The sequence below is a fragment of the Ovis aries genome, chromosome 8, assembly GCF_016772045.2.
Source record: "Ovis aries strain OAR_USU_Benz2616 breed Rambouillet chromosome 8, ARS-UI_Ramb_v3.0, whole genome shotgun sequence".
NCBI classification, from domain to species: Eukaryota; Metazoa; Chordata; class Mammalia; order Artiodactyla; family Bovidae; genus Ovis; species Ovis aries.
Window position 1 is genome coordinate 19,832,501 of NC_056061.1, and position 27,162 is coordinate 19,859,662.

General features: G+C 41.3%; 1 protein-coding gene across 1 annotated transcript in view; it reads right to left on the reverse strand.

Annotated features, from left to right (window-relative positions):
- Positions 1-2,491: 2,491 nt before the first annotated feature.
- Positions 2,492-27,162, reverse strand: part of SLC35F1 (solute carrier family 35 member F1) — a 403,885-nt gene continuing 379,214 nt past the window's right edge. Inside the window, exon 8 of the mRNA XM_004011167.6 lies at positions 2,492-5,831. Coding sequence (XP_004011216.1) covers positions 5,607-5,831 — 225 coding nt within the window. The 3' untranslated portion in view covers positions 2,492-5,606. The remainder of the gene's footprint in view (positions 5,832-27,162) is intronic.

Sequence of the window (27,162 nt, forward strand, 5' to 3'; positions counted from 1 at the left end):
ATCACCGCTGTAGGCAGGCGGTCACCCTGACGTTTTCCCTCAGACAGCGACATCTAGTGGCCGAGACGGTGCTGCCAAAGTTCCCCGGGGCAGGGAGGTAATGGTGTGTGCCTCTTACAGCCGGCATAACCACACAGCCAGGTTCTTCGGCAAGAGACTGGGTCTATGGACCCGTTGTCCAGCCATAATTATTAAAACTGCCTGCTTGATGTATTGGATAATGAATTACACAGCCTACTTACTGCCTGATTGTAGTGCTCTCAGCTATTCAGTGACAGGACACATTTTTAGCCAGTGTCATCACTGTGGGATAATGAGTTTGGGAAGATTACTCCCCATTGTGTAAAGTAATATTTATCGTTATCCATTCTGAAATTATCTTTCAAGCATTATGGGATGGTTCCCAGCTCTAATGCTGAAGCCTGGTGAGCAAGCTCATTTTCACGCTTTTGTAGATTTATCTCCACCAGGCCTTTGTCTACCCAGATGGACGCCCCTAATTTTAGCCTATCCCCAGGGACCTCCTCCTTCTGATCATTAGTTTCCCTTGTTAATCAGGCTGCAGTAGTGTTTGGAGGAGACTCGCCTGGCGTCTAAAAAGTGACATGCAATGCCTTGTCCTTTCAGGCACTAATGAAAGGCCATCTGGTAGGTATGGGGCTTTCCAGCTGTATTATAATTTTTTTTGAATTAAACATTTCTGACCACATAGAGAATAAAGGGCAGAGACTGAGTAGGTGGCCCATAGTGAATCCTCTGTTAATGTTTGCAGGGAAAAAAAGAGAAGAAAAGAAATCAAAGTAAAAAGGAAGAGAAGAAAAAAAGAACAGTGAACATAATTAAGAAGCAATGTTATGAATTCAAAGACACTATTTGCAAGGGAATAATGAGCTTCACTGTGTTGTTTTTTATCCCAAAGTCAACCTGAAGGAACAGCCTGACGTTTTAAAGGTTTGTTAAAAAATTCAAAGGCGATTTAAGTGAATCTCATAATTTCTGTTTTTCCAGGAATAGGAATTTTTTTTTAAAAAGTACTTAACAGAAGTAGAAGGAAAAAGGGGAACATTTTGTAATACATATCTTACCCTTGTACTTTCTGTTTTTGATTTAGGAGTAAGATTCCATTAAAAGAAAAAAAAGAAGTATGAGAGATTTCCCTGTTTTGCATGGGGGACCTGAAAAGAGATTAGCTGGATCTGATTTCAGTCCCGCCTTACTGCAGATGTTACAATCTGTTTTCCTATGAAACATCAAAAGAAGGGAACACTTAACAGGTCCTATGCTGAATCTGACATGTTTCTCTTTCCCTTCATGCTAATCATCACAAAAACCATTCAAGTACAGCCTGAACTTCCCTTTGTAAGAACTTCCAAGCATTTAGGAAACCAAGTTCCTTCTCTTAAGAAAATTATAATTCATTGGGAACACAATCTAAACATGAGATACGTGTTTACTGTGTATACTATTTGGACTCTAATCATTTAGAATTGCTGGACATTTAGACATAGACTAGACTGAAGTTCAACTGTATTTCATCTTTGATCAAAGAGTTTACTAAATAAAAATAAAGCATACTTTACAGAAAGAGTTATATTTCTCAAGGAAAAAGCTATTTTTAAACTGAGTCACATTGTTTTTGTTAAGCGCTGTTTTGTACTATACTATTTATAGAAGCAGATCACAATGGATCTCTACTTAAGAGTCCTTTATAAAGGCTGTATGCGACTGTTCCTTTTTTCATGCAAAGTGAGTTTTTCTTTTAAAAATATTTTAAATATATAGCTCGGACATACAGTCTTTCAGCTCATTTAATTTTTGAGATCTGATTATGAACGTAAATGACAAAAAGTATAAATTTATATACCACCATCTCTAAGTATTTCAGAGTTATTGGAAGACTACAGTTAGTGTTGGAGGAGGACATGGAAACCCACTCCAGTATTCTTGCCTGGGAAATCCCAAGGACAGAGGAGCCTAGCGGGCTACACAGTCCATGGGGTCACAAGAGTGGGACATGACTTAGGGACTAAACAACAACAGTTAGAGGAGAAGTAACCATGACAATACTGTGTGAGTTCAGAGCAGAAACATAAACAGCCCTGCTTTACAAAGGTCACGCTATTTCCTTATGCCTGGCATTGTGCCGAAGGCAGCATACAAAGAACTTTCTTCTTTATGAGAAACAGTTTCTTGAGGGTAAATTTATAATTGCCCTACATATGTTTTAAATGTGGGTTTAGAGGTTGTAGCTGCTGTCTCCTTAAGTACCCATCAAATAATTAATTTTGCAAATTACAAACGTGTTTAATTTGGCTTTTTGAAGCTACAGCTCTGAGACCAACTGTGCCCTTCCTAATTTGGAAATATTTTCTTTCTGATTTTTATTTTGACATGTACCCTGCTATCTACTCTCGTTGCTATTTCTAGCATCCCATGAGAGCTGCTTCCCCGGTTGTCATAGAGCAGACAAACACTCAAGAAAACCAAGAACTTGGTGCTTTCATAAAGCATTTATTTTTATTTGAAAACATTATACAGGCATTACATTGCCACAGCCAGTCCATAGGGGAGCATGCAAATATCAAAAATGGAGAGTTTGTTCAACTTATTGGTGTCAATTTCCTTTTTTGGTTCATATTTTCCATTTGCAGTGTTGGGATTAGTGTGCTTTGTTATTTATGTGGCTTGACAGTAGAATCCTACCCATGGGGTAAAAATCTGTACTGGTAGCTAGCTGGGGACTACTAAGTGGTTACAAATCAAAAACAAACCCCAAACGAACAATACTACACGCTTGTCAAAAGGTTAATAGCACAAGTTAGCAATATCTAAACTAAACATTGAAACATTTTCATGGGACACAGTGGTACCAATTTTTCCATCACTTGGTCTTCCTGGTTGTGTATTTCGGAGTGTGGAGCTGTGGGAAGGTGTGACCAAGGAGAGCGCTAGCCCCAGTGCAAGCTGTCATGGAGTAAGTGAGGACCACCACTTATCTCGGGCGAGATTTAGGAGAGCTATGGTTTGCTTACCCAACCAAATTCTATACACATTGCTAAAGTCTCATTTGTGGAAGAGAGAGTTATGGTAGATTGAAAAGCTGAAATTCTTGCTGGTGTCTACTGAGGTTATGAAATTCCAGAAACTCAAACAGCTAGAGTTAATGATGTCGTACTCCCATTTCCTACCCCATTCCCAAAGGGTTGATGTCATAACACAGAAAAAGAGTTTGTTTCTTGCTATTGTCTTTTTTTCCCCCCAAAAGGCCAATCTGGAACTCCTGATTCATGGGATGAATCTCAAACAATTCGAGTATGTTATCAGCCGTTCTAAATGGAGAATAACCAACACAGTGAGGCACCCCAGTGACATGAAAGTCTTGTGTACAGAACATGGGATGAAAAAGGGTATATAGTGAATTCACCTTAACATTCACACTTGGTTTCCATACAATTTGGAGTCAGTTAAAATATCCTAGGAAACAATTCACATGGCAACCTGTAGCCATCCATTGATTGCAAACCTTTTCGAAATTAAAAAAAAAAAAATTTGCATCCACTGAGTTGACTTGGAAATACTTTCATCCACTTATTTCTCTTGAGATTTTACTAGGCGTCTACAAATTAGTGTCATAAAAGTGAACAAAAAAAGATGAAAATATTTGGCTGAAAATAAATACTACAAATGCAATAAATCAAACAAATTATGCAAACCAAAGGAATGTAAACACAAAAATAAAACCACAGTCTTTAAAGGTCTTCAGATCTGAATGGACAAAAGAGTCAGAGAAAGGTATTTAATTGGTTTGACAGGTAGCAGAGAGCAAACATTGGCAAAGTTCTTTTGATTTGATACAGCTTTAATGTTGATTTTTTTCACCAGAAATAAAACAGGTTTCTAAGCGGGCTGAATGGAGATGAGCATAAAATTTGCATATCAGGAAAGATAACTTGTCTGCTCCAACTCCAAGGCAGGACTACCTGTCCCCAGGGTAGAGGGCAGACAGAGGTGCCACATGGGTGCTGACTGACAGAATGGGACACTTATGCAGGTCTATTTAGGGATTGTTCAGGCTAGCATGGGAATCCTGACTAAGCTGCAATCTGTTCTCTACCTTACAGAGACTCCACTGGAGTTTTGCTTTGCTTACTTAACTTGAACTGATTTGAATTGCCCAAAGTTTCATAAACATTTGTTTTTCCTTTATAAATCCTGTAACTCTATCGAGGATCTTTCTGAATGATACTGAAGCCAGCCAAACATAAAGACTATTGCATGTACTGAGAGGGAGAAAGAGAATCTACTGTAAATCACAGAGCTCTGTGGTGTTTCTTGATTTTCTGCGTTTGAAGAGAGAGCTATTGTAAAGGCGACAAAATTAGATTAGTGACATACCCCTCAAAGCCTTATCAGGACCCTGGAATATTCTCTGTATCCATAAGAATGCTGCTATCAATGGATGCCAAATATGACCAAAAATGCCAGACTTTTCATTGGTGAGATTTTTACTACTACACAGTGGCTGTATCAGATGAGCTGTTGTCAGAGGCTGTGCCACAGCAGCACCCTGACTTTGTTGGGAGGCCAGACAACCCATGATATCCCACAATCAAGATAATTTCCATGCTGGTATATTTCAAAAAGGGTGTCACACAAAAGGGCAGAGGACCATGGCTTTTTCCAATGCCTTGATTGATCTCTATATTATCACTAAAGAAATCTAGGGGGAAAAGGAAAATTAATTTTTTCTTTTTTGGAAGAGGGAACATAGGAAGGGGCAGAAAGATTAAAAAAAAAAAAGATATTACCCTAAGCACAAGTGATATTACTCTGGGGTTTCCCATAAGCCACAGAAATGAAACATTCCTTATCCTGTTATTACAGGGACTTGATTAGCAGAATCATGAGTTGCAACAGAAAGGCAATGGCCTGGAGTAATCTGAGGCTGAAATATAAAAAGGCTAAAATGTTTGCTTTATATCTATTCCTAGAATAGAGAATTACATGGTCAGTTGCCACTCCCCACGAGGGTCACAGCACGAAATACATATTGAGCAGGCGATCCAACAGGTAAGAGGGAACCATGAGCCCCCAGGTGCCTAGGATAAGGAAGCGTCGCAGGGCGGGGCTCCTGTGGCATGCAGCACGCAGAGAAGGTGCACAAAAATAAAGTGTGATTCTTAAAAAGTGACTTGCCATAGAAAAGTGGGAGTGATGCTAACTACACGTGGGTCTGGCGAGAGTTCCCGTCAGGAGTACAAAACCTCCTCCTGAAAGTCGCTATCATAACAGTAACCATAATCATACAAACAGTAATACTTGCTTTTGATTCAAACATTTTCACAGTAATTAATGTGGACGGGGGGTGGTGGTGTATGTGTGTGTGTGACCAGGATACACCCTAGGTAGGCATCCCTCCAGGTGGATCAGAGCCTGCATCTCCAGGGATGTTTAGCATGTGCCTCTTACCGGCTTTCGGATTTGCTACCTTGCAGTCCACCTCTGTAAACTGCACCTAATAAATACCTTTCTCTATGTACAAAACAGAGATGACGGGCGGACACACAGCCGTGGAGGTGTCCTCAGTGGTCAGGGAGGGTGTCATCCTAGGCCACGCGCACATGGGGCTCATCTTCGGTCTCCTGGCCCAGGCTGGTGTAGGTGACCGAAGGCTCCACCTGAGCTGTGGCTGGTAAGTCCACGACGGGTCCCGAAGGGTTGCGGAACTGCTTGTAAACCCGGGGGTCCTGGGCTATGTACGTGGAGGTGGACGAGTAGAGCACCAGCCCGAGGAGGATGGTGAAGAAAGACAGGAGATACAGTCCTGAAAACTGAACAACACAACAGCCAGTCACTTAGCAGCCAGAGCCGAACTATGCACACAGGAGTGAGAGGGAGGGAGACAGAGCGGAGCCGTTTTCTCTCGTGACAGGCAGCTTGATGAGTCCACCAATGATCTTAATGGAAGATGAATGTTCTCTTCTACCCTGGCGCGGTCTTATTGATTCTCCTTATCTTTTTTCTTGATTCTGTGGCTAACACAGAGGAACATTTAGCTAATTGTCTCTAAAGCACCCGTCCGAGTTACCTGATGTGGGACAGCTAGTTAATCACGAATTGAAATACATCAAGTTAAAAGCAAAAAACTCTCCAGTATCACTCAATAAAGAGTTGGTTGGTTGTGGCTTCATTAAACACAGAAGAAATATAGATACACCACTTAAGGTTGTAATGAAGCCATAAACACCGAGTCCCTCACTGACACAGCTGCAGCAGGCACTTTGGTTTCACCTTAATCCAATTCAGACACTATTTGTCTTCTGAGTAGGAATTGTTATTGACTTTGGTAACTGTCTTTGCAAGATTAGATTATCCTTGGATAGAAAGAAATAGTATACCCTTTCATTCTTGCTCCACTAATCTAAAACCAAAACCAAACAGGAATGGATATACAGTGTTGTGTTTCTAAACTACTGCTTGACAACTCAGAGTTTTGTGGGGAAAAAGAAAGAAAATATTGGTGTATAGAACTTCTCTGAGAATTTGCATGTTTTTTAAAAAAACGATACCTTCTGGGCTTTCTTGAGTAGTTATTGTGGAATTACTTGAGTAGTCAGTGGGAGAGAGGGAGGTAACACTATGAGCATTGCCATGGTAACAATGTGAGTGTTGCCGTTTCTGTTGTTTCAGTCATTCATTCACGCCTTCATTCATCCACGATGCCTTCTCTGTATCAAACACTCAACTATGTACTGAGGAAACAGAAATGAAAACATACTGTCCTTACTACCAAAGACTGAACAGTCTCAGTGGAGAACCAGAGGTACAGATGGAAAAAAATAATACAATGCGCTTATGGCGTGCTGATTCTCATTGTAGTCGATGGCAGCTGTCCTAGTCTTGACCACATCCTGCATCTGTTACCCAGTCCAGGCTCGCCCTGCTCATTGCACTATAGCCTAACAAATCCGAGTGTTGAGATCTTGAGGCAAGGAATACAACTTTGGAGAGCCAGCTGACCCAGAAGATGGCAGACGAATGGCTTGAAATTACCATCTTGTCGGGGCCCGGATGCTAGGTTCTTCTATGGTCAGAGATGGGGGAAGGTTAGGACACAAAGTAAAAATGACCATTTAATTCTTGCAAATGTCTCCTAGAACAGCAAGCCTCAGGCAGGGGGATATGTGAGTTTCATTTCCTTACAGTCATTTCACTGGTGGTATGAAATGGAATATCTGCTCTTGTATCAACAAACAAAGATGCCACAGCTATCTGCAATTCCAGCTCTCCAAATGTGAACCCCTGAGCCACTCCAGCAAGCAGCAGATGAGGGGCGCCATTTCCCACACAAAGAACTCAGGAAAGTCACAGTCCTTCACAGGGTCAGGCTGTCTCCCTGTGAACCAAGCAAAGGCATCCTAGCCCAAGGGCCATGAAGAGGAGGAGGGCAGGCAGGGCTCCCTGAGGCAGGCCATTAAGTATGCCTATAAAATCAAAAGCAGCAAAATAAGAGTTAAAGTCACAGAAGCAGAGCCAGTACGGATTTAAAATTAACCCTTCCCAATTACACATCCATTTGGAAAAAAAGAATCAATTTGATTTTCCTTTTGGGGGGAGGGGTACCAATTCCTTTATTTGAGGGAATGGTACTAAGGAAAGAACTTGAGTAGACATTTTGGTACAACTTACAGCAAAGGTGCAGTACGAATATGCATGTACTGCCTTGGTGACCAGGGACATCAGCCCTGTGGCTATAGGAAGCCAGGCTGAGGAGGCTTGGCTTTCCTTATCCCTGTTTCCCAGGGTGTGCTTGTCAAAGAGAGACTCTGCCATGCCAGACTTGATTTTCCTATTTATTTTTTTATGCTCATAGTCTAAAACAACCAGGCTTCCCCAGTGGCTCAGATGGTAAAGTATCTGCCCGAAATGCAGGAGACCCAGGTTTGATCCCTGGGTCGAGAAGATTCCCTGGAAAAGGGAAAGGCTACCCACTCCAGTATTCTTGCCTGGAGAATTCCATGGACAGAGGAGTCTGGTGGGCTATATAGTCTATGCGGTCACAAAGAATCAGACACTGCTGAGTGACTAATACTTTCACTTTACTAAAACTAGGAGGAACTGGTAAAAAAAAATTAATTGGAAGCTGGAAGAAAATAGGAAAAGGATCGAGAGAGTCTATAAAGTTGCAATGTTATTATAAAGAGTTATAAGATGGCTGTGTGGTGTGTGTGCTCAGTTGTCTGACCCTTTGGGATCCCATGGACTGTAGCCTGCCAGGCTCCTCTGCCTATGGAATTTTCCAGGCAAGAATACTGGAGGGGGTTGCCATTTCCTACTCCAGGGGATTGTCCCGACTCAAAGATCGAACCTACATCTCTTGTGTCGCCTGCATTGGCAGGCAGATTCTTTACCACTACCCCACAGTGTTCAATAATAGGAAAGGCAGTTTTGAAAATGGCAGATAGAAAAATTATTCGTGTGGCTAAAAGTCCTTGCTGTAATATTTTGTTGTTTACCTTACTCTCTCTCCCTTTTAGCACCAGCAAGGTAGTTAAGACTAAAGATCACTTTTTGATTTTCTTTCCAGAGCCCGCATCACTGACTTTAATTCCTTTATCGATCACAGTCATATGATAATACTTCTTCAGATGGCTTGTATACTGGATTCAGCTTATAACAGCTTCACTAAACTTGATTAATGCTGTTAAATAATTCTTTTCTTTATGAATTTGTTTATAAAATAAGATGGTAGCCAAACAGTATGGAGGTCAAGAAGAAACAGAAACCACGGACTGGTTCCAAATTGGGAAAGGAGTCCATCAAGGCTGTGTATTGTCACCCTGCTTATTTAACTTATATGCAGAGTACATCATGAGAAACGCTGGGCTGGATGAAGCTCAAGCTGGAATCAAGGTTGCCGAGAGAAGTATCAATAACCTCAGATATGCAGGTGACACTACACATATGGCAGAAAGTGAAGAGGAACTAAAGAGCCTCTTGATGATGGTGAAGAGGAGAGTGAAAAAGCTTGTTTAAAACTCAACATTCAAAAGACTAAGACCATGACATCTGGTCCCACCACTTCATGGCAAATAGATGGGGAAACAATGGAAACAGTGACAGATTTTATTTCCTTGGATTCCAGAATCTCTGTGATGGTGACTGCAGCCATGAAATTAAAAGATACTTGCTCTTCGGAAGAAAAGCTATGTCAAACCTAGAGAGCATGTTAAATAGCAGAGATATTACTTTGTTAACAAAGGTCCATCTAGTCAAAGCTACGGTTTTTCCAGTAGTATGCACAGATGTGAAAGTTGGACCATAAAGTAAGCTGAGTGCCAGAGAACTGATGCTTTTGAACTGTGGTGTTGGAGAAGACTCTTCAAAGTCCTTTGGACTGCAAGGAGATGCAACCAGTCAATCCTAAAGGAAATCAGTCCTGAATACTCATCAGAAGGACCGATGCCGAAGCTGAAGCTCCAACACTTTGGCCACCTGATGCGAAGAAATGACTCATTGGAAAAGACCCTGATGCTGGGAAAGATTGAAGGCAGGAGGAGAAGGGGACGACTGAGGATAAGATGGTTGGATGGAATCACCAACTCAAAGGACATGAGTTTGCGTAAGCTCTGGGAGTTGGTGATGGACAGGGAAGCCTGGCATGCTGCAGTCCATGGGGTCGCAAAGAGTTGGACACGACTGAGCGACTGAAAAGCTTCATCCTTTACTTGAAACTTTCCCTGATGTCTCAGAAGATAAAGAATCTGCTTGCAACGCAGGAGACCCAGGTTTGATCCCTGAGTTGGGAAGATCCCCTGGAGAAGGGAACGTCTACCAACTCCAGTATTCTTGCCTGGAGAATTCCATGGACAGAGGAGCCTGGTGGCCTACAGTCCATGGGGTCACAGAGTCGGACACAACTGAATGACTAACATTTTCACTTCACTTTCAACAAATGAAATGAGCTTGTTCCTAACAGTAGCAACATTTCAAATATTTTGATACTGACTTTCATTTTCAAAAAACCCTCATGCATCTCCAGTTTCAAGTGAGAAACTTGCAAGGGAGGTTTTGGGTGTGAGGCTGCCTCTGTTGCAGCAGATGGAGGCAGAGACATTAAGAATCCGGCTCTGAGATTAGAACTGCATTCTATCCACAAACCGGATTCAAATCCTAGCTCCTCTCCTCTCTGTCATTTTGGACAAGTTCCTTTCCAGGTCCAAGTTCCTCATCAGTACAGTGGGGATAACCGTACCTACTGTATAGAGTGGTTATAAGGATAAAATTAGGTAAAGCATGTAAGCACTTGTCCTAGTGCCTACATCACAGTGAGGATTCAATCTACACTGGCCCCACTGTAATCATCAATGACTGTATGTATCAGCGTTACCACATTTTTATATAATCATTGATTAAATTGCCTTTCTTTTATAGGCTCTTGACTACAGGACTGTGTCTTTCTTGACCAGTGTCAAGTACAGAGTCTGGCATAGTATGTGTGTTGTGAGTCGTGTCTGACTCTTTGTGACCCCATGGACTATAGCCCCAGGTTCCTCTGTTCATGGAATTCTCCAGGCAAGAATACTGGAGTGGGTTGCCATTTCCATATCTATTAAGTTTTATTTGCTCTTTGTTTACAGTTTGAATGAATTAATGCATTTATTTATTATTATTTTGGTATTAAACATCTAAGTTGAGATTTAATAATCAAATGACTTTAATGGGCCTAAATCTATACGACTACAAAACTACATGGTTTGAAAGCCATTTCAATGTACTTTTACAAATATATTGACTAGATTATGTGAGGAAGAGGACAATTTTTAAAGGAGGCATTCTTTTTATATTGACTAAAAGATGGCAGGGGTGAGCAGAAAGGAACATAGGAAACCCTCAGAGAGCTGTGCAGTAGGATATGAAGTGACCATGGGCTAACGCTCTACTTTTACTGGATGTGTGTACCAACCTCCAGGAGGAGCTGGTTTTTCTTTCCTTCCTTGAGTATGAACGTCAAAAGATTTCTTTTACGATGTATGCCTCTTTGTAACATGGCTTTTACAAGGTTCCTGATGTTGGGCTCTGATTGTTTTTGTTCAATGACCCCACTTGGACCTATTAATGATCAGAACTGATTGTGATTTAATAGGTAATGAAAAGCTAAAAGATTCTCTTAGCTCTTAAAGAGAGACATATGGTAGTTTTCTCTCCAAAAGCACAAAGATTCAACAGATAGAAACGATCACTTGTGAGAGGTAGAGGAAAGACCTGGAAAAGAAAGGTTGTTGATGGGTTTCTCAGGAAAGTGGGGCTCAAGGGAATGAGACTTGCAGCTCCTGCAGCTATATGAGAAAAAGGAAAGGTTTAGATTTAAATCCAATTTAGGTCTAACTTATAGAGGTGACTGTGGCTCAGATCATGAACTTCTTATTGCCAAATTCAGACTTAAATTGAAGAAAGTGGGGAAAACCACTGGACCATTCAGGCATGACCTAAATCAAAACTCTTATGATTATAGAGTGGAAATGAGAAATAGATTTAAGGGACTAGATCTGATAGAGTGCCTCATGAACTATGGACTAAGGTTCATGACATTGTACAGAAGATAGGGATCAAGACCATCCCCAAGAAAAAGAAATGCAAAAAAGCAAAATGGCTGTCTGAGAAGGCCTTACAAACAGCTGTGAAAAGAAGAGATGTAAAAAGCAAAGGAGAAAAGGGAAAATATACCCATTGGAATGCAGAATTCCAAAGAATAGCACGGAGAGATAAGAAAGCTTTCCTCGGCAATCAATGCAAAGAAATAGAAGAAAACAATACAATGGGAAAGACTAGAGATCTCCTCAATAAAATTAGAGGTACCAAGGGAACACTTCATGCAAAGGTGGGCACAATAAAGGACAGAAATGGTATGGACCTAACAGAAGCAGAAGATATTAAGAAGAGGTGGCAAGAATACACAGAACTGTACAAAAAAGATCTTCACGACCCAGATAATCACAATGATGTGATCATTCACCTAGAGCCAGACATCTTGGAAAGTGAAGTCAAGTGGGCCTTAGGAAGCATCACTACAAACAAAGCTAGTGGAGGTGATGGAATTCCAGTGGAGCTGTTTCAAATCCTGAAAGATGATGCTCTGAAAGTGCTGCACTCAATATGCCAGCTAATTTGGAAAACTCAACAGTGGCCACAGGACTGGAAAAGGTCAGTTTTCATTCCAATCCCAAAAGCAATGTCAAAGAATGCTCAAACTACCACACAATTGCACTCATCTCACATGCTAGTAAAGTAATGCTCAAAATTCTCCAAGTCAGGCTTCAGCAATACATGAACTGTGAACTTCCAGATGTTCAGGCTGGTTTTCGAAAAGGCAGAGGAACCAGAGATCAAATTGCCAACATTGGCTGGATCATCGAAAAAGCAAGAGAGTTACAGAAAAACATCTATTTCTGCTTTATTGAGTATGCTAAAGTCTTTGACTGTGTGGATCACAATAAACTGTGGAAAATTCTGAAGGAGATGGGAGTAACAGACCACCTGAGCTGCCTCTTGAGAAGTCTGTATGCAGGTCAGGAAGCAACAGTTAGAACTGGACATGGAACAACAGACTGGTCCCAAATAGGAAAAGGAGTACGTCAAGGCTGTATATTGTCACCCTGCTTATTTAACTTATATGCAGGGTAAATCATGAGAAGCGCTGGGCTGGAAGAAACACAAGCTGGAATCAAGATTGCTGGGAGAAATATCAATAACCTCAGATATGCAGATGACACTACCCTTGTGGCAGAAAGTGAAGAAGAACTTAAGAGCCTCCTGATGAAAGTGAAAGAGGAGAGTGGAAAAGTTGGCTTAAAGCTCAACATTCAAAAAACTAAGATCATGGCATCCGGTCCCATCACTTCATGGGAAATAGATAGGGAAACAGTAGAAACAGTGGCTGAGTTTATTTTGGGGGGCTCCAAAATCAGTGCAGATGGTGATTGCAGCCATGAAATTAAAAGACGCTTACTCCTTGGAAGGAAAGTTATGATCAATCTAGACAGCATATTAAAAAGCAGAGACATTACTTTGCCAACAAAGGTCCATCTAGTCAAGGCTATGGTTTTTCCAGTAGTCATGTCTGGATGTGAGAATTGGACTATAAAGAAAGCTGAGTGCCATAGAATTGATGCTTTTTAACTGTGGTGTTGGAGAAGACTCTTGAGAGTCCCTTGGACTGCAAGGAGATCCAACCAGTCCAGCCTAAGGGAGATCGATCATGAATATTCATTGGAAGAACTGATGCTGAAGCTGAAACTCCAATACTATGGCCATCTGATGCGAAGAGCTAACTCATTGGAAAAGACCCTGATGCTGGGAAAGATTGAGGGCAGGAGGAGAAGGGGATGACAGAGGATGAGATGGTTGGATGGCATCACTGATTCAATGGACATGAGTATGGGTAAACTCCGGGAGCTGATGATGGATAGGGAGGCCTTGCATGCTGTGGTTCATGGGGTTGCAAAGTTGGACATGACTGAGTGACTGAACTGAACTGTAGAACTGAGGAAGCTTAGTGAAAATACGAGTGGAAGGAGAGAGAAAATAAGGTCCAATTAGAAAGACAAAAGATATAGGAAAAGAAAATTTCTCAACAGCTAGGAGGAAACAGGATTGAAAAACTTGGATTAGCCATCCCCCCATATAATTCTTTTCTATGTTGACTTAACATGTATTTTTTTCCTGTTTGTCTCAGTTTGTGTATGTACACACACAACACACATACCTCAGAGCCACTATGGCTGACCTGATAGGTCCTGCCTTGTGAACTTTTCTTAAAAAAATTTTTTTTACTTTATTTGAATGATATAAAATATTTAATTAAAACCACAAAAGGCAAAAAAGGGATGAAACATAAAAATAGGGACAAAAATCAAAGGCAAGGAATAGAAAATAGTAACAAACAGGGCAGATAATAATTCAGTTATATCAATAATCACTCTAAACATCAATGATCCAAATACATTCGGAACTCTTCTTGAGAGCAGCTGAGTAGCCTGAGAGAATAGCATCCCTGAAAGCTTCCTGTGTATGGCAGATGAGCAAAGGACAACACTTCCCAGCCTCCTGTGGTTCCAAGGCTACATATGAAGAGTGGAGGAACGAAATACCATGTCAGTCAGTCAGTTCAGTCGCTCAGTCGTGTCTGACTCTTTGCGACCCCATGGACTGCAGCACGCCAGGCCTCCCTGTCCATCATCAACTCCCGGAGTCTACTCGAACTCATGTCCATTGAGTTGGTGATGCCATCCAACCTTCTCCCTCTATTGTCCCCTTCTCCTCCTGCCTTCAATCTTTCCCAGCATCAGGGTCTTTTCAGATGAGTCAGTGCTTCACACCAGGTGGCCAAAGTATTGCAGTTTTAGCTTCAACATCAGTTCTTCCAATGAATATTCAGGATTGATTTTCTTTAGGATGGAATGGATGGATCTCCTTGCAGTCCAAGGGACTCTCAAGAGTCTTCTCCAACACCACAGTTCAAAAGCATCAATTCTTCGGCACTCAGCTTTCTTTATAGTCCAGTTCTCATATCCATACATGATTACTGGAAAAACCATAGCTTTGACTAGATGGACCATTGTTGGCAAAGTAATGTCTCTGCTTTTTGATATGCTGTCTAGATTGGTCAAAACTTTTCTTCCAAGGAGCAAGTGTCATTTAATTTCATGGCTGCAATCACCATCTGCAGAGGTTTTGGAGCCCCCCAAAATAAAGTCTATCACCGTTTGCATTGTTTCCCCATCTATTTGCCATGAAGTGATGGGAACAGATGCCATGATCTTCGTTTTCTGAATATTGAGCTTTAAGCCAACTTTTTCTTTCTCCTCTTTCACTTTTATCAAGAGGCTCTTTAGTTCCTCTTGAATTTGTGCCATAAGGGTGGTGTCATCTGCATATCTGAGGTTATTGATATTTCTCCCAGCAATTTTGATTCCAGCTTGTGCTTCTTCCAGCCTGGCAATTTGCACGATGTACTCTGCATAGAAGTTAAATAAGCAGGTGACAATATACAGCCTTGACGTACTCCTTTTCCAATTTGGAACCAGTCTGTTGTTCCATGTCCAGTTCTATCTATTGCTTCTTGACCTGCATACAGATTTCTCAGGAGATAGGTCAGGTAGTCTGGTATTCCCATCTCTTTAAGAATTTTCCACATTTTGTTGTGATCCACACAGTCAAAGGCTTTGGCATGGTCAATAAAGCAGAAATATGTGTTTTTCTGGAACTCTCTTGCTTTTTTGATGATCCAACAGATGTTGGCAATTTGATCTCTGGTTCCTCTGCCTTTTCTAAATCAAGCTTGAACATCTGATCACGGTTCACATACTGTTGAAGCCATGCTCAGAGAATTTTGAGCATTACTTCGCTAGCATGTGAGATGAGTGCAATTGTGTGGTAGTTTGAGCATTCATAGCTCAAGGACAGCATCACTGGTAAAACTTCAAAAGATAAGTTACCTTGACCAAACAAAGGGGCTCTATTGGATATGAGCCTGCCATGGAAACCTGAGAATGGGTAAGAGTTGAAACTGGTTTCTCAGCTGCGTAAGGAAGCTGCTCAGAAATGAATTCAAGGATATTTCTAGGTCTTAGACATGGTTTCTGACATGGAGGTATTTCAGGTACACAAAGAATATGTGGCCACAATTATCATATCCTCTAGTTCTTATTCATCTTTTAAAGAGATACAGATATAATCAAACCTTTCTACATTAAAAATTTTTTTAATTGAATTTTTAAAAAACTTGTGGTTTTTTTGGGCCACACCATGAGGCATGTGCAATTTTAGTTCCCTGACCAGGGATTGAACCCACATCACGTGCACTGGAAGCATAGAGCCTTAACCCCTGGACCACCAGGAAAGCCCTCACTTTCCACATTGTAAACTGTTAGTTAGAAAATACCTAGGATGGTAGAGTCTGGGAATCTGCAAATTTATCAGTTGCTTTAGAAGTCAATGCAACCATGGGTAAATGGAATGATGGAGGTTACACAGACAGGCTGGTAAAGGTGAGGTTTAATAGCTGCTGGGAAGAATTTCTGCATATGGAGACTGGCCTGGCATTTTCAGCAGCAAGTTATGCCTGGGAAGAATTAGACTTTTCATTAAACTTGTGAAACTGACCTGAATATTCTGCACATAAAGCACAGGCTCCTCTCCTTAGTACTACCACTCTGTGATGTGAAATGCCTATATAAAGATCTACTGGTACATCTAATTGAGATTTCTAGACCAAAAAACGAAACAAAACAAAACAAAATGAGCCCAATACTATTTCAAACAGAACCAGATTTCATAGTTTGGAGATCTTAGGTACCAGGGTAGTTTAAAGATTCATCAGTGACAAAATTGGGCAAAATACCAATCAAAAGAATGAATCATCATTAATGATAATGCTGCTGCCGTGGAATTTTTAAGTCCCAATATTATGCATAGGTAAAATTGGGTTTTATAACTAAATTGCCTGAGGAGCCCAAGGTCTTGAGTCCCCACTTGATATATGGTTTGAAAGGTGGACCCTGAGGACCACAGCTGACCTTCTGAGTGTCCTGGGGCAGGAAGGAGAAGATGGATTATCAGTGACAACACGTCTCTTAGCAGCTGTGTGAATCTCAAGGGTCTGTAGACCACACCTTGAACCTGGGAGTGGAATGGTAGGGAGAGAACCAGAGGCAGCTGGCCGTTGCTGGGCAGGCTGCAACTGTGTCCTCACTGGGATCCTGTGACAAAAGGCCCTGCCTGGTTCTGATCTATTGCTCCTGAGCCTGAGCCAGCTGCTATTCAGGGCAAGGAAACTAGACAGACCTGCCTCCACAGAAACGCCAACATAAACACGCTGGTACTTGACCTCTTAATTTTGGCTCTGCCTTAACCTAGCAAGATCACTTTTATTATTATTAAGGGCACTAAAAATGCAGAAGTTCTGCTTCTGGGTTTACTGAGCTGGAAATAAACTGCCCACAAAGGCCTGAGGTTTTCCAAATTCTTTGGATCTGCTTCATTGTTGCTTTATCTCCTACTCTTGTCTCCTTGTATTTCTCCTCTTCTTCTTTTTTCTTCATTTTTTTAAAGAAAAAAAAAAGGGGGGGGGGGCTACATTTCTCTGGCTACATTTTGCAATACCTCTTTATTCTGAGTCATAGCACAGAAAATATTAAATGTGGCATGGTGCAAGACAGACACCAAAATTGGTTGTTTTTAGGGACTAAGAATACTGACCTCCAAGCCTGGTTCCACATGCTTTCTCCAACTGGGAGAAAAGAAATAACCCCAAATTCATGCTAATCTAATCAAGAGAGAAAATAAGTTAATAAGTGCCTTAGTTAAAATGCCAAATGGTCTTTCAATCCATGTCAGAAAACTAAGACATTGCTAAAGTTTAAATATTTGGGAAACAAACTTACCCTCCAAGAATCTTATTGTTAAGGAGAGAAGCAGCAGCCAGGGCCCTTGCCTCTCCGTGGCCTGAGGCTGTCACTCATGTCAAGCCTATACCTCCAATGTAATCTGAGTTCAGTTTACGATGCCTTCTGTTTGGTTTGCAAAACCAATTCATTTGGCAGTGTAATCTGTGCAGCCAATCACATCTAAGGCCAATAAGGGTTCTTTTACACGCAAATCTCTTCCCCTGTGGGTAATTTCACACATGAGTACAGCAATAAGGAGTTAAAAATGGGTTCCTGCCACTATCTTTTATACGACAAACAGACATTTTCACTTGGTTTGATGAAGTGATAGAAATCCTTGTTCACGGAGATTCTATTCTCTGCAGTCCAGCAAAAGAAGATCATCATAGCCAAGCTAGAAGTGGAATAAAAGGGGCAATAGTCTGTGGGTAACTGGACCATAAAAAAGGCTGAGCACCAAAGAAGCGATGCTTTCGAACGGTAATGCTGGAGAAGACTCTTGAGCCTCCCTTGGATAGCAAGGAGATCAACCAGTCAATCCTAAAGGAAATCAACCCTGAATATTCATTGGAAGGACTGATGCTGAAGTTCCAACACTTCAGCCACCCGATGCAAAGAGCCAAGTCATTGAAAAAGACCCTGATGCTGGGAAAGATTGAAGGCAAAAGAAGAGGGCAGCAGAGGATGAGATGGTTAGATAGCATCATCGACTCAGTGGACATGAATTTGAGCAAACTCTGGGGGACAGTAGAGGACAGGGGAGCCTAGTGTGTACAGTCCATGGGGCTCACAAAGAATTGAACATGACTTAGGGACTGAAGAGCAACAAGGTTGTGCGAATGTTTAATTACAGGCTCAGTTACAACAAAGCCATCTGATGGCTCATTAGGTCATCCCACCAGGTAAAGAACCACAGGGTCAGCTGAGACACTTGCTGAGACAAGTGGAATACAGAATGGATATTGGAAGAAGGTAGTTCTAAGTTCCAGCTATACTAATATGATCAGTTGCAGAAATAAGGACAGTAACTGTCATGAGTATTTACTCATTTCATTTTAAATATGCTTGTCTGTGTGTGTGTCTGTATAAAATATTTTTGTTTTCTCCCTTCCCTTATCCCCTTATCAGAAAGGATGCATTGACTTTACATCCTAGTGTTTAACTAACAGGATGTCAAGGAGAAGAGCGAACATCCCCCAAGTTGTTTGCATCCTCTTCCAGGGAAAAGGCTACTGTGTTTTCAGTTGTGCGCAGGCCAGTTGTGTCATGTTGGGCAAAAGTATGACTTCGTTATTGTCTTTATGTTGAGATTAAGTATGATTTAAGGAGATGTGTGTATATGGGTGCCAAGCTGAGAAGACGTAGACTTGTGATAGTTAATTTTACATGTCAGCTTGGCTAAGCCATAGTATCTAGGTATTGGTCAAATATGAGTCTAGATGTTGCCATGAAGATATTTTCTAGATGGAATTAACATTTAAATCAGTAGACACTGATTAAAGTAGATTAACCCCCATCATATGGAGAGACTTCTTTCAGTCAGTTGATGTCTTGAGATAAAGGACTGAGGTCAGTGAGGGAGTAGAAATTGTATCTTTCTATTCAACCTACAACACCAACTCTTCCCCGGGACTCCAGTCTGCCAGCCTGCTCTTCAGATTTCAAGCTTGCCGACCTCTACAACAGCATGTGCCACTTCCTGGGCTTGATAAAGGACAGAAATGGTCTGGACCTAACAGAAGCAGAAGATATTAAGAAGAGGTGGCAAGAATACACAGAAGAATTGTACAAAAAAGATCTTCACGGCCCAGATAATCATGTGGTGTGATCACTAATCTAGAGCCAGACATCCTGGAATGTGAAGTCAAGTGGGCCTTGGAAAGCATCGCTATGAACAAAGCTAGTGGAGGTGATGGAATTCCAGTAGAGCTGTTTCAAATCCTGAAAGATGATGCTGGGAAAGTGCTGCACTCAATATGTCAGCAAATTTGGAAAACTCAGCAATGGCCACAGGACTGGAAAAGGTCAGTTTTCATTCCAATCCCAAAGAAAGGCAATGCCAAAGAATGCTCAAACTACCGCACAATTGCACTCATCTCACATGCTAGTAAAGTAATGCTCAAAATTCTCCAAGCCAGGCTTCAGCAATACGTGAACTATGAACTTCCAGATGTTCAAGCTGGTTTTAGAAAAGGCAGAGGAAACAGAGATCAAATTGCCAACATCTGCTGGATCATGGAAAAGGCAAGAAAGTTCCAGAAGAACATCTATTTCTGCTTTCTTGACTATGCCAAAGCCTTTGACTGTGTGGATCACAAGAAACTGTGGAAAATTCTGAAAGAGATGGGAATACCAGACCACCTAACCTGCCTCCTGAGATATCTGTATGCAGGTCAGGAAGCAACAGTTAGAACTGGACATGGAACAACAGACTGGTCCCAAATAGGAAAAGGAGTACGTCAAGGCTGTATATTGTCACCCTGCTTATTTAACTTATATGCAGAGTACATCTTGAGAAACGCTGGACTGGAAGAAACACAAGCTGGAATCAAGATTGCTGGGAGAAATATCAATAACCTCAGATATGCAGATGACACCACCCTTATGGCAGAAAGTGAAGAGGAACTAAAAAGCCTCTTGATGAAAATGAAAGTGGAGAGTGAAAAAGTTGGCTTAAAGCTCAATATTCAGAAAACGAAGATCATGGCATCTGGTCCCATCACTTCATGGGAAATAGATGGGGAAACAGTGGAAACAGTGTCAGACTTTACTGTTTGGGGCTCCAAAATCACTGCAGATGGTGACTGCAGCCATGAAATTAAAAGACGCTTACTCCTTGGAAGAAAAGTTATGACCAACCTAGATAGCATATCCAAAAACAGAGACATTACTTTGCCGACTAAGGTCCGTCTAGTCAAGGCCATGGTTTTTCCTGTGGTCATGTATGGATGTGAGAGTTGGACTGTGAAGAAAGCTGAGCGCCGAAGAATTGATGCTTTTGAACTGTGGTGATGGAGAAGACTCTTGAGAGTCCCTTGGACTGCAAGGAGATCCAACCAGTTCATTCTGAAGGAGACCAGCCCTAGGATTTCTTTGGAAGGAATGATGCTAAAGCTGAAACTCCAGTACTTTGGCCACCTCATGCGAAGAGTTGACTCATTGGAAAAGACTCTGATGCTGGGAGGGATTGGGGGCCTGAGGAGAAGGGGACGACAGAGGATGAGATGACTCGATGGCATCACAGACTCGATGGACGTGAGTTTGAGTGAACTCCGGGAGCTGGTGATGGACAGGGAGGCCTGGCGTGCTGTGATTCACGGGGTCACAAAGAGTCAGACACGACTGAGTGACTGAACTGAACTGAACTGTATCTCTCTAAATAGGAAGGGAGATAGATAGGAATATGTAGAGACAGAGAGAAGGATAGATACACAAACACACACAGACATCCTATTGGTTCGATTTCTCTGGAAAACCCTAACACAATTAACAATGCAAATATTTGTTATACTAAAGGTCTAGATGCTGATGTGAATTTTTATAACAATTTATTCCCATGCTAAGTTTTTGAGATGGAGTGTTTAATGATATTTTCCAGGTAATATCAGGGCTCCCTGCTGGCTCAGCGATAAAGAATCCAGTTGCAATGCAAGAGATATGGGTTTGATCCCTGGGTTGGGAAGATCCCCTGGAGAAGGAAATGGCAACCCACTCTACTATTCTCGCCTGGGAAACCTCATGGACAGAAGAGCCCGGTGGGTTACAATCCGGGGGGACACAAGAGTCAGACATGACTTAGCAACTAAACCATCACTGCCAGGCAATATCAAGTGGCAATTCACAGTATGAGCTCTAGAGTCAGAATGTAGGGGTTTGCATATCTGTTTGACACTTCCTTGCTATGGTCTTGGACAAGTTCTTTACTTCTCCACATCTCTGAGTTCTCATCAGTTAATGAAGGATAATAATAGTACTTCCCTGTTGTGAGCATTAAACTAAATACATATATAAAACTTTTGGTGCAGTGCTTGGCACACAGCAAATGTTCAAAAAATGTCAGCTATATTGTTATCTTTACATCAGAGGGAGTAAATGCTAAAGCAAAGATAGATATAAAAACCTTGAGTAACTCTTTCTGAAAAGTTCAACACGAATCAAGTTGAACTGCAAATGCATTTATAGAATTGGCAACTTAAAAGAAGAGTGTGACAATCAATCCATATGGAGAGAAGGCTTTTTTGGCAATGAAAATAATAACCCCCGGCTTATAAGTTCAGTGTCTGGACTTGAGTTTTCCTACAGTGGTGATTACATAAGTCCTTATAAATTCCTATTCTGCTTTACCTTGTTTATTAACTGTGAGCAACTACTCCCCATTGACACAAATCATGTTTGAGCAGCCGTGAGTATACGTAAGTTTAGCAGTTCACTTTACTTCCTCATTATGTTAAGCTTTAAAGTAGACCCCCAATTACATCCACATCCTAATCCCTGGAATCTGTGACTCTTAGTTACCCTACTTGGAGAAAGGGTCTTTGCAGATGTGTTTGAGGATTTTGAGATGATAGATTAGCCTGGGTGCTGTGGACTGAATTGTGCACCACCCCCTACCCCCAACAAATTAGTATATTGAAGCCATGACCCTCAATGTGTCTGCATTCCGAGATGGGGCCTCTATTAAGGTGAAATGTGAAAGTGAAAGTCACTCAGTCGTGTCTGACTCTTTGCAACCCCATGGACTATAGTCTATGGAGTTCTCTAGGCCAGAATACTGGAGCAGATAGCCATTCCCTTCTCCAGCTCTGTTAAGTTAATTAAGGTTAAATGCAGTCATAAAGAAGAACTAGCATCCGTATGAGAAGTGATCAGAGAACTCTCTCTGACTGCCCCTTACTCGTCCCATGTGTACACACAGAGGAAAGGCCATGTGAAGATGTGGGACGGCAGTTGTCTGTAAGTCAGGAAGACAGCCCTCACCAGAAACTGGACCCTGCTGGAGCCTGGTCTGGGACTTTCAGCCTTCAAAAGTGTGACAATAATTTTTCTGTTCTCTAAGCCACCCAGCCTGTGGTATTTTGTATGGTGGCTAGAGCACAGTAATACATACAAGTTATTCAGGTGGGCCCTAAATACAATCACATGTATCTTACAAGAAGGAGCAGAGGGAGATTTCAGACTCACAGAGAAGAAGGGGATATGAAGACAGAGGGGAAAGAGATTTGAAGATGCTGGCCTTAAAGACTGGAGTGACAGAGCCACAGGCCAAGGAATGCAGGCAGCCAGAGAAGCTGGACGGGAACACATTCTCCCCCAGAGCCTCAAGTTGGAACATGGCTCTGCTGAACCTTAGTCTTGCCCTGGGGAAGCTGATTTTGAACATCGGGCCCCAGAACTGTGAGAGAATAAATGTCTGTGTGTTTTAAGCCACCGAAGTTTGCAGTAATCTGTTACAGTAGTCCTATGAAACTAAGAGACTCACTAATTAATTATTCGTTTAATAACTGAGCTTAGCTATGATCTGAAATCCTAATTATTGCCTCACCATCCATCTATTCAAGAAATGCTTACTGAGTTCCTATTATGTGTCCTGTGCTGGGAATGCAGTGACAAATACTATAAAATGGATATCATTCTGTTTGGTTTCCAGTTTGTTGTGGGAGACAGATTAAAACTAAGTTGAAGGAATTAATCTGCAATACAACTTGGGGAAATACTGGTGTTGCTGCAGAAACTCATATATTCTGGCTCCCCCACTTCTTCCTCGGAACAGTTTTCTCAGCATTTATCTGAGAGACTGTCTGCCAGACTTGAAGTCCTAAGAAAGTCTGCCAAATAAAATATAACTCTCACCTTTTAGGTTGTACCTTTTTTTTTTTTTTTTTTCTCAACTGACAGAGCCATAGGACATAGGCATTCAGGAAAGTTATCACTTGATTTTTAAGTTGACCTTAGAGGTCAGGATGGCACCTACATTTTGCTCAAAATGCAGTAAGAAAGAAGTATTAAATGGTATTCAGAAGAAGAGAGCATGGTCTGGTTGGTATTAAAAGAAACACCCTGGCTTCTGGTGGGCCATTAACTGTAGAGCATGTCAACTGAAAAAAAGCACAACCTAAAAGTTAAGAATTATATTTTATTGGGCAGACAAAACTGAGGATTGAAGCCTGGGATGCAGCTTCTCAGACTGCTCTTAGGGACTGCTCCACAGAGGTAAGGCAGGAATCAGACACATAGGAGTGTGTGAAACGAAGACCAGGTTATCAGAACATCAAAAGATTACTATTAATTAAAGAAAAACAGACATCTCAAGTCAAGGAATTTAGCACTTTTCTATGAATGGGAAGATGCAAGAGTATGGGCTCACTGAAATCTGAGTCTCCTCAGGGTGCACCATCAGGAATGGCTGCTGAATTCCCTCAGGGCTCACTGCTGGGGAGGCTGTAAAGCGGGGGCTGTTAAGTGATGCCTGCTATTGCCTTTGCGGGTGTGGCAGGCAGCAGGTTTCATTGATAAGAGGGATAAGGGGAAGCAGGAAGACCAAGAGGCTATTGAAATGGCCTAAGCGAGAAATGGTTGTGTTCTGAACCAAGATGATGGCAGTGGAAACAAAGGAGTCTATTTTGGAGGAGGACGGGCAGAATTTGTTGATGGAGTAAAGCAAGCTGGGGAGTGAAGGAAGAAATTAAGAATCTCAGTTATTGAAGCTGACTGCTCTGAGAGTATGTGCTTCTCCTCTAGGCATTTCTCATGGTACTTTTTATTCCTCCTGTCGTCATATATCATCTTTTTAAACAGAGAGGATTTACTCTAAACATCTTCTATAGTGCAACTATACACCATGCAGCGTGGTAGGTATAATTCCTGCCGATATTTAATCTATAAAGTTATCTCATTTCTCCATTAGTCTATTTTCTCGCCACCTGAGAAGTGTTCTAAGAGGAGAACCATATTTAAGAAAGTATGCATGGGTGTGTGCAAAGTCACTTCAGTCATGTCAGACTCTCTGCGACCCTACGGACCGCAGCCTGCCAGGCTCCTCTGTCCATGGGATTCTCCAGCCAAGAATACTGCAGCGGGTTGTCATGCCCTCTTCCGGGGATCTTCCCAACCCACGGATCAAACATGCATTTCCTACATCTCCGGCACTAGCAGCTGGGTTCTTTTCCACTAGCACTACTTGGGAAGCTGTAGGAAACTATAATTCAAAACAATTCTAAATTAAGATTTATAGTTACCAAGCAAAGCTGAGGTCTACTTTCTCCAAAGTATTTTCACGTATATCACCTCATTTGATTTTCAGAAAACTAGTCCCTCAGAGAAGCATGGAGCTCTATGATGAATGACTTGGAGCTGAGGAAGCGGGAGGTGTGAGAAGGTTTAGTAGAGAAGCTAGGGCTCCATCTTGCAGTGACAGCTGACACAGTGCCCAGAGGCCTTGACATTCCACCCAATTCTCCTTCCACCTAACTGCACTGCAATGGTTAACTGCACTGCAACATAAATCTTTTTGTTTCTTCCATTCCCTATATCCAAGCTTCTAGGGCAATCCATATCTCTTACTTAATTCAACACATCTTAGAACAAGTTTAATAGATTATTGATGAATTTGAAAGCTATTCTTTCTCAATTCATAGAAATAAACAATCATCAAGAAATATCCCAGCTGCAGGAGGGGGAAATCCCTTGACAAAATGAAAAATGAACTTTCCTGCAACCGTATTGGGCTTCCCTGATGGCTCAGTGCTAAAGAATTGGTCTGACAATGAAGATTCAATCCCTGGGTTGGGCAGATCCCTCAAGAAGGAAATGGCTACCCACTCCAGTATTCCTGCCTGGAAAATCCCATGGGCAGAGGAGCCTGGTGGGCTACAGTCCATGGGGTCACAGTTGGACATGAGTGATCACACACACCATCGGAATTCCTCATTTTCTTCTCTCACTTGCGCCTGGTGGTGGCAGGAGAGGCAGAAAAATGAAATGCATTTATCATAAAGAATATCTTGATGTGGCAACTGTCAAGGAAGAAATCATTGCACGGTTTTAATGGCTAACCCATTTTTTTTCTAAATAAGGAGTTTGGTACTGTTGACTGAAAGAAAATGCACTGCCTATAAGTTGAGATTTATGTTTTATTTGGTGAATTTTCTGAGGATTTAAGCCCAAGAGACAGGCCCTCAGGCAGCTATTATAGGGAATGTTCTGAAAAAGTAAGGGAGCAACCAGTATATACAGGCATTTTGCAGAAACAAATTGGGTAAACATCAATAGATTTCTGCTAATTAAACAAAAAATAAACATCTCAGGTTAATAAATTTAATAAATACATAAAGCATTTATGTATGGGAAGATGCAAGAGTCTTGGGTCATTGAAATCATTTCTCTGACATGCTCATTAACTGTCTAGGGTCAGTATCCTGTTTTTCTCCAGTCTGAATCCCCTTAAGGTGCATAGTCTTGACTATAGTGGCTGATAGCTTGATGGCTGCAACATTCTTTGTTTACTGATAAGGCAGGTAACATTATTCATCCACAGAACCTGATAAACAGCTGCCACCTTCTCTTAGATAGCCCTCAAAACTCACCTTTTAATTCCAAAATATCACTGAGAAGTATCGGCAATATGGAAGAATATTTGGTTATTTCATCATAAAATCATATAATTATTGTTACATTTTCCCAGAATTGCATAATACCTGAAATCCATAAAGTGCTTATAAAAAATGTGACAGACATTTAACACTTGTTCTTTTTCCCCCTTTTAAAAAAAATTAATTTATTTTTTATTGAAGGAAAATTGCTTTACAGAATTTTGCTGTTTTCTGTCAAACCTCAAGATGAATCAGCCATAGGTATACATATATCCCCTCCCTTCTGAAGCTCCCTCCCATCTCCCTTCCCATCCCACCCCATTTTTCCCCTTTTAATTTAAACTTTGTACCTATTATTGGGCACGTATACATTGCTATATTTAAAATGAATAACCAACAAGGATCTACTGCATAGTACATGGACTCTGCTTGGATGGGAGGGGAGTTCAGGGGGAAATGGATACACGTGTATACATACAGGGCTGAGCTCCTTTGTTGTGCAGGTGAAACTATCACAGCATTGCTTGTTCATCAGCTATACCCCATTACAAAATTAAAGTTTTTTAAAAATTAAGTTATCTAATGTCTTAAGACCTGCAAACAATGTGACCTTTGGGTTATGTTACTATTATATAGACATGTTTTAAAAAATAAAGATCTAGAGGCCTCCCCTAAATTTGACATCCATGAACTGATATACTCATCTATATGTCTCTCTTAATATACAGTTTAGAGGGAGATGGTGAGAACTCACAAAGCTGTAAAGAGATCTGTCACTTGGAAATGATCTTCTTTATTGTCAAGTTAACCTGTGCGTACTCACAATGGTATCTTTTCTCTGGACTTGTGATTCTGGGAAAGTTAATTTTAATCTTGCTGTTATCATCTGATATTATTGTTTCTTCTGGGATACACTGTATGCAGAAAATCAGTTTAGAACGTGCACCTTGTCTCCAAATGCTTCTGCTCATCCTTCTCTGTAAGCTATGGCTTTAATATCCTTTATCTTAACTCAGAGGTGCTGTTTAGCTTTATGTAAAATGAAAACAATTAACCAATAAACTGAAGACCTCTCACTATAATGTACGCAAGCCACAGATATTCTTAAAACAGAACTAACAGATGCA